This window comes from Eriocheir sinensis, chromosome 44 (assembly GCF_024679095.1).
Source record: "Eriocheir sinensis breed Jianghai 21 chromosome 44, ASM2467909v1, whole genome shotgun sequence".
Lineage (NCBI taxonomy): Eukaryota > Metazoa > Arthropoda > Malacostraca > Decapoda > Varunidae > Eriocheir > Eriocheir sinensis.
The window spans coordinates 8618352-8630951 of record NC_066552.1 but is presented as its reverse complement, the minus strand read 5'-3'; the positions used below and the strand labels follow the sequence as shown (position 1 = coordinate 8630951).

The 12600-nt window shown below is 39.9% G+C and overlaps 1 protein-coding gene across 1 annotated transcript in view; it reads left to right on the top strand.

The window, feature by feature from the left end:
* The window catches only part of LOC126980411 (rap guanine nucleotide exchange factor 4-like), a 160029-nt gene that overhangs the window by 29265 nt on the left and 118164 nt on the right, over positions 1-12600 (top strand). The window contains exon 2 of the mRNA XM_050830328.1: positions 4281-5106. Within this exon, the coding sequence (XP_050686285.1) occupies positions 4789-5106 (318 nt within the window). The 5' untranslated portion in view covers positions 4281-4788. The remainder of the gene's footprint in view (positions 1-4280; positions 5107-12600) is intronic.

The following is a 12600-nucleotide window of genomic DNA, read 5'->3' as shown; positions in this document are numbered from 1 at the left end:
TTTTTCTTTTTGGATTCTTACAGTTTGTAATGTCTAAATCTTTCATGTTCTTAAAGCTTCCTCTTTTTTTAAACCTTTGGGTGTATATTAAAGCGTCTGAACCTTCACGTATCTATAGTTTTTTTTCTTTTTGGAACCTGACACAAGATGTAGGCTATGAATATTTTTTCTTTAGGTTTTCTCTCTTTTCGAAACTTTTGAATGTATATTAAAATGTCTAAACCTTTACTTATATCTCTCGGTTTTCTCTCTTTTCGAAACTTTTGAATGTATATTAAAGTGTCTAAACCTTCTTTTCGAAACTTTTGAATGTATATTAAAATGTCTAAACCTTTACTTATATCTCTCGGTTTTCTCTCTTTTCGAAACTTTTGAATGTATATTAAAGTGTCTAAACCTTTACTTATATCTCTCGGTTTTCTCACTTTTCGAAACTTTTGAATGTATATTAAAATGTCTAAACCTTTACTTATATCTCTCGGTTTTCTCTCTTTTCGAAACTTTTGAATGTATATTAAAATGTCTAAACCTTTACTTATATCTCTCGGTTTTCTCACTTTTCGAAACTTTTGAATGTATATTAAAGTGTCTAAACCTTTACTTATATCTCTCGGTTTTCTCACTTTTCGAAACTTTTGAATGTATATTAAAGTGTCTAAACCTTTACTTATATCTCTCGGTTTTCTCACTCTTCGAACGTTTCAATGTCTAAAACTTCAATGATCTTTACCTTTCTCATAAACTTGACTTGTTTTATGTCCCTCCCTTTGCCATATCATCTGAGGTACTTTTATCGGGTGCTTTTATGCTCCTTTAGTTATAGTTTTGGATTTAGTTGTAGTTTCAGGTTTTGTTATAGCTTTGGGTTTTGTTATAGCTTTGGGTTTTGTAATAGCTTTGGGTTTTGTTATAGCTTTGGGTTTTGTTATAGCTTCAGGTTTTGTTATAATTTGAAGCTCTTGGTCAGCCTTGTTCGGGTAAAAAGAATCTCCATCGGTGCGGCGGGAAAGTAATGCTCTCAGTAAAGAAGCTCCCAGGTGCAGCCCATTAGTTGTCTATCGGCTTTGTCACCTGTGCTGCTTCTAATTGTCTCACCTTGTACCTGTGTGTGTGTGTGTGTGTGTGTGTGTGTGTGTGTGTACGTTCTTAACACTCCTACTTGCCATAATGGAGTACAACGTTTCTGGCCTTGAAGTACAGTGCTCGCGTGGCTGCAGGGTGAGGGGAGTGACGCGCCCTCCTCGTTACCGCGCATTACACATTCCGCCTTCGTAAATATTTCACTCCCTGGTTATGTCACTCGGTTTTAGCTGTTAACGTTTTTTTTTTTTTTTTCATGAGAGTTCACGGAAGTTTCCACGAGTATATTTTTGCATTTATGAGGTACTAAGTAATTTAGTTTGCTTTAAATTATATCAGGCTCATTTAGTTACTTTTTTATATATGTTTATGTATACTTCAAGAGCAGAAAATATATGCCCAGGTATTCCACAAATGTACCTTCTTCAATATCGGAAAACGTAAATTAATTAAGAGAGAGAGAGAGAGAGAGAGAGAGAGAGAGAGAGAGAGAGAGAGAGAGAGAGAGATTAAACGTAGCGAATTTTGAAAAAGATCAATAACAACACAAGTAAAAGGTTTGTATTCGCCTTAATGAAACAATTCCTTTCTTACTAGTGGGAAAATTATTCAGGCGTTACAGGTTTAAGATTTATCTGTTATGACATTTTTTTTCTTTTTTACTTAGAATTAAAAAATAAAATAAATACTGATGACACGGAAAGGAAGTGTTTGATATTCCTATTCCATATAAAATCTCCGCTTCATCTTGCAACCTTTCCCACGTGAAGTCAAATAAAGGAAAGCAATATTACACGCATTCCTATTAACGTTGCTCGGCTTCCTTGCGTGGCTTTGCGTATTAATTATTGTTTTTCACTGGACAATCTTTATCATTCTATTCACAAGATTAGGTAGGCAGTAAGTAAGCCTTTCAAGCGATATATTCCGTATGGTGATGCTAAACGATTGAGGGATTGATAATGGTAGTTTATCTCTCTGCGACGTCAATATACCAACTAAACCTTCTCTTTTTTTTAGAAATAGCTGATGTGAGGAGCGAAAGTGTCTTCAAATACCAACCTAATGATGGTGTTCTCAGTCGCCGCAGCCTCTCACATCAACCATTTCCAAAGGCCAAAAAGGAGATCAGTTGGGTTCTAATGACCGATTCTTTAGGTTCATGGTACAGCAGAAGGGTCAAACTACCACCAGGGCCATAAAAATATCTCTGGAAATGGTTAGAACTCCTTGGAAACCCTTGTCAAATATGAGCTTGGGCGCCGAAATGTTTACGAATGACCCCTTAAGCCTACGAGATCAGTCAAGTTCTAATGAATGTTTAAAGGTTCAAGATACAGAGGGAGGGTCACACTACCAACAGGACCATAAAACTGCCTCTGGAAATGCTCAGAACTCCTACGAAAGCCTTGTCAAATATGAGCTTGGGCGCCGAAGTTTTTAAAAATATTATGACCCTAAGACACACAGGAGGAGGGAGGGCGGAGGGCTATGGATTTATTGGGCTGGCGGGTCCGGTGTCAGGTCTTCCATACTTCTTTTATTGAGGAAGGTAAGAGGAGAAGCCATTACATTCGATCCTGGCGGGAGTCTATCGAACTGCACGTCATCCCGATTGAAAGAAAACGGGTGTGGGTTGTTAACTTGCTTGATTAGAGGAGAAAGGAATAATGATGACTTCTCCTTCTTTTTTTTTTTTCTTCTTCTTCTTCTTCTTCTTCTTCTTCTTCTTCTTACTGAGTCAGAGTGCGTTTCGATGTCTGTTTGTGCTTTCTGATCATCATAAAATAAGCTTTCCGATAATATTTGTGGGATTCGTTAATGAAAAGGAAGAGAGAGAGAGAGAGAGAGAGAGAGAACTCTTAAGACAGTACTGGAAATTAATCAAAAGTTAGAAATTATTAAACCGAGTAATGTCGACAACGGAGCGCAATCGGCAACCTTTTTTCACCCTTCTCTTTTTCCCTTACTCTCCTCCCCCTCCTCCTCCTCCCCCTCCTCCTCCTCCCCCTCCTCCTCCCCCTATGTGTTTCCGTCGAGAGTTGCAAATATTTATAACAATGTTTGAGGGGACGTGACATTTGTTTGGTGACTGTACATAGTGGAAACCTTATTATCTTTGTGTTTACATGTTTTTTTACGTATTTGTGAATATATATAAAAGTAAACATCCTTTCTATCTCAATGAACGAATTCTCTACATCTGTATATTCTCCACCTCATAACTCAACACTCATTTTTATGCTCATACTTCTCCTCTTTCCCTTCTTACTCATGAATAAATCCTCTCTCAGTCTGCCTCTTCATTTTCCCCACCTCATAATCCCACACACATTTTTACCCTCATACCTCTCCTCTTTCCCTTCTGGCTCATGAATAAATCCTCGACCAGTCTACTTCTTACAACATTTTTTCTCATACCTCCTCCCTCTCCTTCTGGCTCATGAATAAATCCTCGACCAGTCTACTTCTTCATTTTTCCCACCCCATAATCCCACACTCATTTTTTTTATATATATGTCATACCTCCCCTTTTTCCCTTCTGCAACAAGAATGGATCCTCTTCCTCTTTATTCTCTCCACCTCATATCCCCCTCATTAATCTTCCTCATACCTCCTCTCTTTCCCTTCTGCCACATGAATGACTCCTCAACCTCTTTTTTTATCTCCACCTCATATCCCGCTTCATCAATTATTTTACCTCATGCCTCATGCTTTCCCTTCTGCCACATGAACGAGTCCTCTACCTCTTTATTCTCTCAACCTCTTCCACTGGGTCAAAAATAAAATAAGCAGAAAGTGGAATTTGCAATAGAATACCATGAAAAAGCTCCCCGTTTTCTATGACTACTAGTTCACTAAGGCATTACTAGAGGCGCCTCGGTAGCCAGAGTCCTTCCCTCCCGCTAGAGGACCAAAACAACTTTTTGCCTTAGGGACTGGGCAGAACACGAGTATGTTTTTTTCTAAGTCGACTCCCTTACACGGTACCGAGGTGAAGGAAACAAACCAGGGATTGACGCTTATTTGGTAATTATTTTTATTGGTGAGAAGTGATGTGAAAGAATAATATTTTTTTTTCTCTGGGTAGTCCGTGGCATGTTACCGAGATGAAACACAAAAAGGGAAGGGCAGTGTAAAGGGTGTGAGATTGTGTGGAATTGTTTGTTTACATGCTTATTTGGCGGTTGTTCTCTTAGTGATAAAGTGAAAGAATAAGGGCAGAGAAACAGTGGAGTGAAACGTCTATTGCAAAAGATAATAGACAAGTAAATGAGTAGTGAGAGACAATTGAAGCGTTAGTGAATGAACGAAACCAAAGAAAGAAATAAGAGATACCAATACGTCAACAAGTGAAAGCAGAAAAAAATTGAGAAAGAAAAGTAAGACACGATTACTAAAACAGTGACCAAGTGAAGAATAACGAAAACATTGCGAACAGTAACGAGTGAAAATTGACGAGAAGAGAAAATAAACGAATCACAATAAAAAGAAAACAAGCAACACACACACACACACAAAAAAAAAAAAGAGAACAGCTACGTATGAGAGGAACCGTAACATGTGAAAAGTGACGAGAGGAAAAACAATACGAAAGAAAACGAATAAAGAGAAAAAAAGATAAACTGAACTAGAGAGAAAGAAAACGAATAACATACAAAAAGAAAACAAGCAATAAGGAGAGAGAAAAATAATGAAAAAGTACATATGATAATAAATAGTAGTAAGAAAAGTAGTAGTAGGACAGACATCGACACTACTACTACTGCTACTACTACTACTACTACTACTACTACTACTACTACTACTACCTCTGTTAACTACTACTACTGCCGGATGGCCTGCTGTGCTCTGGGTTGCCCCGCGGTGTTGATGGGGCGTTTCTACTCCTTGTACAACTCCTCCTCCTCCTCCTCTTCCTCCTCATCCTCCCCCTCCTTCTACTCCTTCTTCTCCCCGGGCCGGTTCATCTCCGGGGGCTGCGGGATGTGGTTCAACAGAGGCATCTACCACGTCAACCCCAAGGTAAAGATGTGATGGTGGTGTTGTTGTTGTTGTTGGTGATGTAATGATAGTTGTTTTCGGCGGTTGGGTTGTTAGCGAATATCTTTGGTTGTTAGCGGTTCTGGTGGTGGTGGTGGTGTGATGCTAATGGTAGTTATGTTAGTAGTGGTGGTGACAGTAGTGGTGTTGTGATGAGATAGGAAAAAATGAAGAGGATGTAACGTGTGGTGAAATTAATGATGGTGGTGATTAGTTTTATTAGTGATTAGTGATTAGTTAGGATTCGTTCAATTATCGCGCTGAATTCTCGTCTACTACTTCATTAACTGCTCTTTTGTTGTCATATACGTATTCTAATAGCCCTCGACCTTCCTGGAAATTAATAGGAACGAGTGTAGAGATAAAAACAAATGCAAAAATAGCCATGAAACTTGTGTGGGAACCCGCGTGGCCCCGGGTGACGAAGCGCATAGGTAGGCTAGGTTAAGTAGGTTAGGTCAGGTTAGGTTAGGTTGGGTCAGATCAGGTCAGGTTCGTTTAGGTTAGGCCAAGTCAGGTTAGGTTAGCTCAGGTTGGGTCAGGTTAGGTTAGTTTAGGTTAGGCCAGGTCAGGTTAGGTTAGCTCAGGTTGGGTCAGGTTAGGTTAGTTTATGTTAGGCCAGGTCAGGTTAGGTTAGCTCAGGTTGGGTCAGGTTAGGTTAGTTTAGGTTAGGCCAGGTCAGGTTAGGTTAGCTCAGGTTGGGTCAGGTTAGGTTAGTTTAGGTTAGGGCAGGTCAGGTTTCTTATGTAACTGAAAAATAACCTTGGATTTTTCTTGGCATCAAGTGATATTTTCATCTCATATTCGCGTTTCTGTTTTCTGATTTTCCTTTCGCACTCTCTCTTGACATTGATGTAACTAGTATGATCCTGTGAATTATGTGTCAGTTTATATTTTTCATAAAGTTTTCTTTTTTCGACGATGATTTTTTGTAGGTAATTAACTTTCGTTAGGTTAGGTCAGGTCAGGTTAGGTCAGGTCAGGTTAGAGTAAGCTAGGTCAGGTCAGGTAAGGTTAGGTCACGTTACGTCAAGTTAGGTAAGGTTAGGACAGGTTAGGATAAGTTAGGTCGGTTAGATTTAGTTTGGTTAGGTTTTCAAGTTCTTTTTTTCTTTACGATAATTAAAAGTGTGATAGACTTCGCGCCGCACCGTTGTCGTCACTGGCGGGGTACTGAGTAAGCTATGGTGATGAGCCACGGGTAGACGCCTCCGCGGACACACGGGTTCCCACTCACATTAATTCCATGGCTGGTTTCACAGTTGTTTTGATCTCTACACTCTTCCCTGTTGATTTCCGGGAGGTTCGAATGCTATTAGGATACATATATGACAACAGAAGAACAGCCGGATAAGTAGGAAACGAGATATCGGCACGTTAATAATACCAATCAATACCTTGGGCGTGGTGGTTTGGCAATGGTGGTGGTGATGGTGGTAGTGTCGTCCTTATGTGATGGTAGTGTAGTGGTGGTACTGAGAGTGGTGGTGTTGATGGCGCTAGTGTGTGGTGGTGATGCGCGGTGTTAGTGATGTTAGTGGTGGTGATGTTATCCGTGATGATAGTATGTTTTTTTTTATATATTTTTATTTTTTTACAACAAGGAGACAGCTCAAGGGCACACAAAAAAAGAAAACAATAAAAAAGACCGCTACTCGCTGACTGTAATGGTGGTTGTGGTGTTTCCTTTATCACGTCAAAGGTGGTGGTAGTGGTGTTGGTGGTGGTGATGGTAGTGGTGGTGGTGATGGTGGTTTATTTTAACGCGTCCTTTTCCTTCCAACACCATGAATGAATCGCCGTACTCTTCATTCTTCCCACCTCGCACCTCCCTCATTATTTTCTCTATCTCATATTTTTCCTTTCCCTTTTATCCACATGAATGATTCCTCTTCCACTTTACTCCCGTCAATTCATATCTTCCTCTTTCTCCTTTCTCCTGTTTCCCTTTTTATCCCTTTTATCCTCGTGAGCGAATCCCTTTCTTTGTTGTTTCCACCTCAGATTTCTACCGTTTTCTTTTCTCTATCTCATTCCTCTCCTCTTTTCCTTTTCCTATTCATTCATTCAAGATTTTATCCCCCATCATTAAATTTTCATCTCTTTCTTCACCTCTTTCCCTTCTGCAACATGAGTAAATCTTCCTCCTCTAGTACTTTCAACACACATAACGGCCTCATCATTTTTTCTCTTATGCCTCCCTCTTTCCCTTTTGACATATTAATGAATCTTCTATTATTTCACCTTTACATTTCACCCCTCATTATTTTTTTCATATATCACCTCCTTTCTATCCCCATGAATCCTCTAACTTATTTCACCTCTCACCTCACCTTACCTCACCTCATCTCACCTCACGTTATTCCCTTTTTTCTTTTTTTTAGTATTTCGTAATTCGTACCGCCTTTCTTTTACTCTCATCTTCGTTCTTACCTGTTGACTCTTCTCCCACCCTCCACGCTGCACACCTGTTCCCTTCTTTCTTTTTTCTTCACCCTCGTTCTTACCTGTCCGCTGTCCTCCCCAGTCCTCCACTTTGCTATTTTTACCTCCATTCTTACCTCTCCGCTTTCCTCTCCGCCCCTTACCTCGCCTCACCTGTATACCTCCCTTTATTTTAGTGTTTTCATCTTCATTCTTATCTGTTGAATCTCTTACCTCACCTCGCCTCACCTGCATACCTCATTCCTTATATTTTCTTCACCCTCTGCCTTACCTGTCCGCTCTCCTCCCCGCCTCTCACCTCGCCTCACCTGCATACCTCCCTTTTTTAATTGTTTTACCTTCGTTTCTACCTGTCCGCTCTCCTCCTCCCCACCCCTCGTCTCACTTGCATACCGCCCTTTTTTAATTGTTTTGCATCTAATCTGCGCCCTCCACTCTGCTCATCTCCATACCTCCCTTTTTTATTGTCACACCTTCGTCTTCGTAACCTTACCTGCCCGTTTTCCTCTCCTCTCCTCCTCCCTACTCATCTGCTGCCTCCTTTTATTTATTTTTTCACCTCCGTTCTTACTTGTTGATTCTCCTCTTCTTTCCTCACCGCTGCTCACCCGCCGTCTCCCCTTCTCTTAGCCTCCCAGACACGCGTCGTCACTGAACACTTGTCGCGGAACTTAAAAGGGAAATTAAAAGGTCTACATAAAAGATTCCTCCCCTACCCTTCATCTTGTTTGGCTTTCCGTGCAGTGACTGAGTTTTTTTTTTTTTTTCAATGTTTGATTGGTCTATTTACATATTGATTGATGTGTCTGTTTGTTTGTTTGTTTATCATTGTGAGGGAAAAGTAAACAGTCATTACTTTGTGTTCGTATTGTTTGTATGATTGGTGTGTGATTGATTTTTTTTTTTTTACAACAAAGGAGGAGTTCAAGGGTAGCAAAAAGAAAGCGTAGAAAAAAAGCCCGCTAATCACAGCTCCTATAAAAGATGCAGTAATTGTTTATATTTCTACTACTACTACTACTACTACTACTACTACTACTACTATAACGATGATAATAATAATAATAATAATAATAATAATAATAATAATAATAATAATAATAATAATAATAATAATAATAATAATAATAATAATAATAAAATGTGGATATAGAGATAAGACCCTTGACAGGATTCTTTTCGTCCCCCATTCTCTCTCTCTCTCTCTCTCTCTCTCTCTCTCTCAACAAATTACTTCCTTCCTAAATCCCTGTCTCACTCTTATTTTCGTTTCTTCCGTCCTTCTCTTCATTATTTCTCTTTCCTTGTATTAATTCTTTCTTCCTCGTTTTAATTATTTCGTCCTTTCAGTCTCCGTTCTCCACCTTTCTTCTTCCTCACTCACCTTTCTTCTTTGTCCCTCACCTTTTTCCTTTTTCCATTTCCCTTCTTTTCTCTTTTTTCATTTTTTTTCATTAATCCTTTCTTTTCTTAAATCTTTCTTCCTTCTTTAATTATTTTTTTTCTGTCCTGCGTTTTCCTATCGTCGTTCTTCCTCATCTTCCTTCTTTCCCTTCTCTTCCCTTCCCTTCCCTCCCCTTCCTTTACTTTCCTTCCCCTTCCTTCCCTTATCTTCCATTCCCTTATCTTCCCTTCCCATCTCTTCCCTTCCCCTTTCCCTTCCCTTCCTTCCCATCCCTTCCCTTCCCTTCCTCTCCCTTCCCTTCCTTTCACTTTATTTATCTTTCCTTTCCCTTCCCTTCCCTTCCCTGTCCTTCCCTTTTTCTTTCTTCTTCCCTTACCTTTATTCCTCCTCCTCCCACTCACCTGTGCATCCCTGAGTATTAATTCTTGCCTTTATTAACTCACCTTGGAAATTATATTAGGGATCTCACCTGTGCAGAATTTCGACGTAATCTCTCTCTCTCTCTCTCTCTCTCTCTCTCTCTCTCTCTCATATTACGCTCTTGTTTGACGATTTATTTTTCGTCTCCTCGTTTTCCTGGACGTTAGAAAGAAAGAAAATGTCTGTGAGTGGGTGGGTGAGTGAGTGTTTGAGTTAGTGAGGCTGATATTATAAGACTTTCGCTTCTCACATCAGCTATTTCTAAAGGTCAAAGAGGGGATCAATCGGGTTCTCAAGAGTGATTTTTATGTTCACGGTACATAGGAAGGGTCAAACTACCACTAGGGCCATAAAAACTACTGGAAATGCCCAAAATCCATTCGAAAGCCTTGTCAAATATGTGAACTTGGGGGACGAAATGTTTTAAAATACGACCCTGAGTGTGTGTGTGAGTGAGTGAGTGAGTGTGAGTGAGTTATCTAGTGGTTGAGGAAATGAGTAAGGGAGAGGAGAAGCAAGAAATGACCATGTGTAAAATAGCTCCAATTGATCGATATATATAAGCTAAAGAAAGTAAAACAGATCCATAAAAATAGAGAAAAAAACAGGAAGAGAGAGACAAAGGAAAGGAAAATGAGTGAAGGCGTGAGGGTGGGAGGAAAGGAACGAGCGTGCAAAATTGATTAATTACATCGGTGTGGAAATGTTGAAAAAGCAAAACATACCCCTTAAAATAGAGAAGAAAACAGGAAGTAAGAATATGAGAAAATGAGGAAAGGAAGATAACAAAGGAGAATATATTGATTTGGTCCTGAATTTTTAGAGTGTGTGTGTGAGAGAGAGAGAGAGAGAGAGAGAGAGAGAGAGAGAGAGAGAGAGAGAGAGAGAGAGAGAGAGAGAGAGAGAGAGAGAGAGAGAGAGAGAGAGAGAGAGAGAGAGAGAGAGAGAGAGAGAGAGAGAGAGAGAGAGAGAGAGAGAGAGGAAGATAAGTATGAGAAGGATAAGGATATGGATAAGGATACATAGCAGAAGGTAATGAAGGTAAAGAAAAGCAGAAATATGTGAAGAAAGAAGAGGAACAAAAGATGAAGGAACGAGAAAATTAGAGAAAGGGAGAGAAACACGTATGAGGAGGATATGGATAAGGAGGAAGGATAAACAGTGGAAAATAATTAAGGAGAAAAGAAATAGATGAAGAAGGAAGGAAGATTAATAGGAGGTGGAGGAATGGGGTCAGGTCGAAGGTCAGGTACAAATTACACGTATGAGAAGGATGAGGATAAATAGCGGAAAATAAGGAAAAACAGAAATAAGTGAAGAAGGAAGATTAATAGGAGGTGGTCAGAAGGTGGTCAGGTGGTGGTCAGGAGGTGGGGTCAGGTCAAAGGTCAGGTACAAATAACACGTATGAGAAGGATGAGGATAAATAGCGGAAAATAAGGAAGAAGAACAAAAATAGGTGAAGAAGGAAGATTAATAGGAGGTGGAGGAATGGGGTCAGGTCGAAGCCTCATTACGCGCCACCCTAATTGCACATAATTAGCCGAGCAGCAGAGGGCGTCGCGGCGGCAGGTGTGCGCGCGTAATTGCCTTGAATGTTACCTGTGCGTTTGAGGAGAAAGTGCGCCGCATTGAGAAAAAAAAAAAGTGTTAAATGTTCTTGAAGGTTGAAGGTCAGGATCGTTTTGTCTTGTCTTCAGTGTTTCTTTATTTTTCTAGAAGCGTTCAGTGTTCGTCTTTGCTCTTTGTTTTGTGTTTTTTATAGGGTTATTTTTTTTTTTTTTAAGTTGAAGGTCAGAATCGGTTTTATCTTGTATCTGGTATTTCTTTTTTCTTCGTTGTTTTAGAAGAGTCTAGTTTTTTAATTCGCTTTTTTGCTTTGTCTTATATTCAGTACATTTTTTGTCCTTTTAGAAGTGTCTAGTTTTTTGTGTTTTGTTGTTTTCTTTAAGATTGAAAGTTATAATTTGCTTAGTCCTTTATTCATTATATATTTTTCTCTCCCATTTTCAGTAGCGTCATTTTTTTTTTTTTTTTTGGTATTGAGTCAGAATCCGCAGAGGAATGATTTCAGGTGGATTACTTACCTGGAATTACCTGTTTCTCCTCACCTGATGACTCTTCCTCCTCCTCCTCCTTCTCTTTATCTACCTCATCTTCCCTCATCACGCCCAGTGCATCATTTTCTCCTCTCTATTTTTTTCTTTTTGTCTATCTTTCCTTGTCTTTTTCCCTCCTTCCTCATATATCTGATTTTTGTATTTTTCCTTTTATTCCCACGTTCTTTCCTCCTCTTATATATTTCCTTCCATTTCTCTGTTATTATATTTCCGCCTCCTCCTCCACGTGTCTTCTTTCTAATTATTTGCTCTCGTAAGTCTTTCTTCTTTTCCCTCATCGTCATTACTGTTTTCTCCCAACGTTTATTTTCTTTATATATTTTCTTCTGTTCCTCGTTCCGCCTTCTCCAGTTTCTCGCCAGTTCCTTCTTCTTTTTCTTCTTTTTTGTTTTTCTTCTTCTTCTTCTTCTTCTTCTTCTTCTTCTTCTTCTTCTTCTTCTTCTTCTTCTTCTTCTTTTTTCTCCTCCTCCTCCTCCTCCTGCAGTTGTCTCCCCGCGGAATGGCAAACCCAAACTCTTGCTAACTTGTCGTAAAACTAATTAATTGGTTAACGATACAGCCGCCTAATTAAGTCAGGGTATTTACATTAATGACGGCGCGGGAGCAATGTCAGGAGACGCAATAATCTCCCCGGTGTGTGTGTGTGTGTGTGTGTGTGTGTGTGTGTGTGTGTGTGTAGTTTGTTTGTTTGGTTTCGTCGAACATTATCTAGTATATAATAAAACTGTGGCTGTCTGTCTCTACCTATTTTTATTTGTCTTTTTTTTGTCTGTCTGTTCATCCATTTGTTCATTAGTGTCTGTCTGTCTGTCTGTCTGTCTGTCTCCTCTCCTCTCCTCTCCTCTCCTCGGCGGAGGCGGAGGAGGAGCAGGAGGAGGAGGAGGAGGAGGCGGAGGCGGAGGAGGAGCAGGAGGAGGAGGAGGAGGCGGAAGCGGAGGAGGAGCAGGAGGAGGAGGAGGAGGCGGAGGCGGAGGAAGAGCAGTAGGAGGAGGAGACAATTTTTTTTTATTGAAATGAGGAGCAAAAAAAAAAAAGGAAGAGGACGAGGGGGAAGAGGAGGAGGAGGAGACACAAAAAGTTTTATTG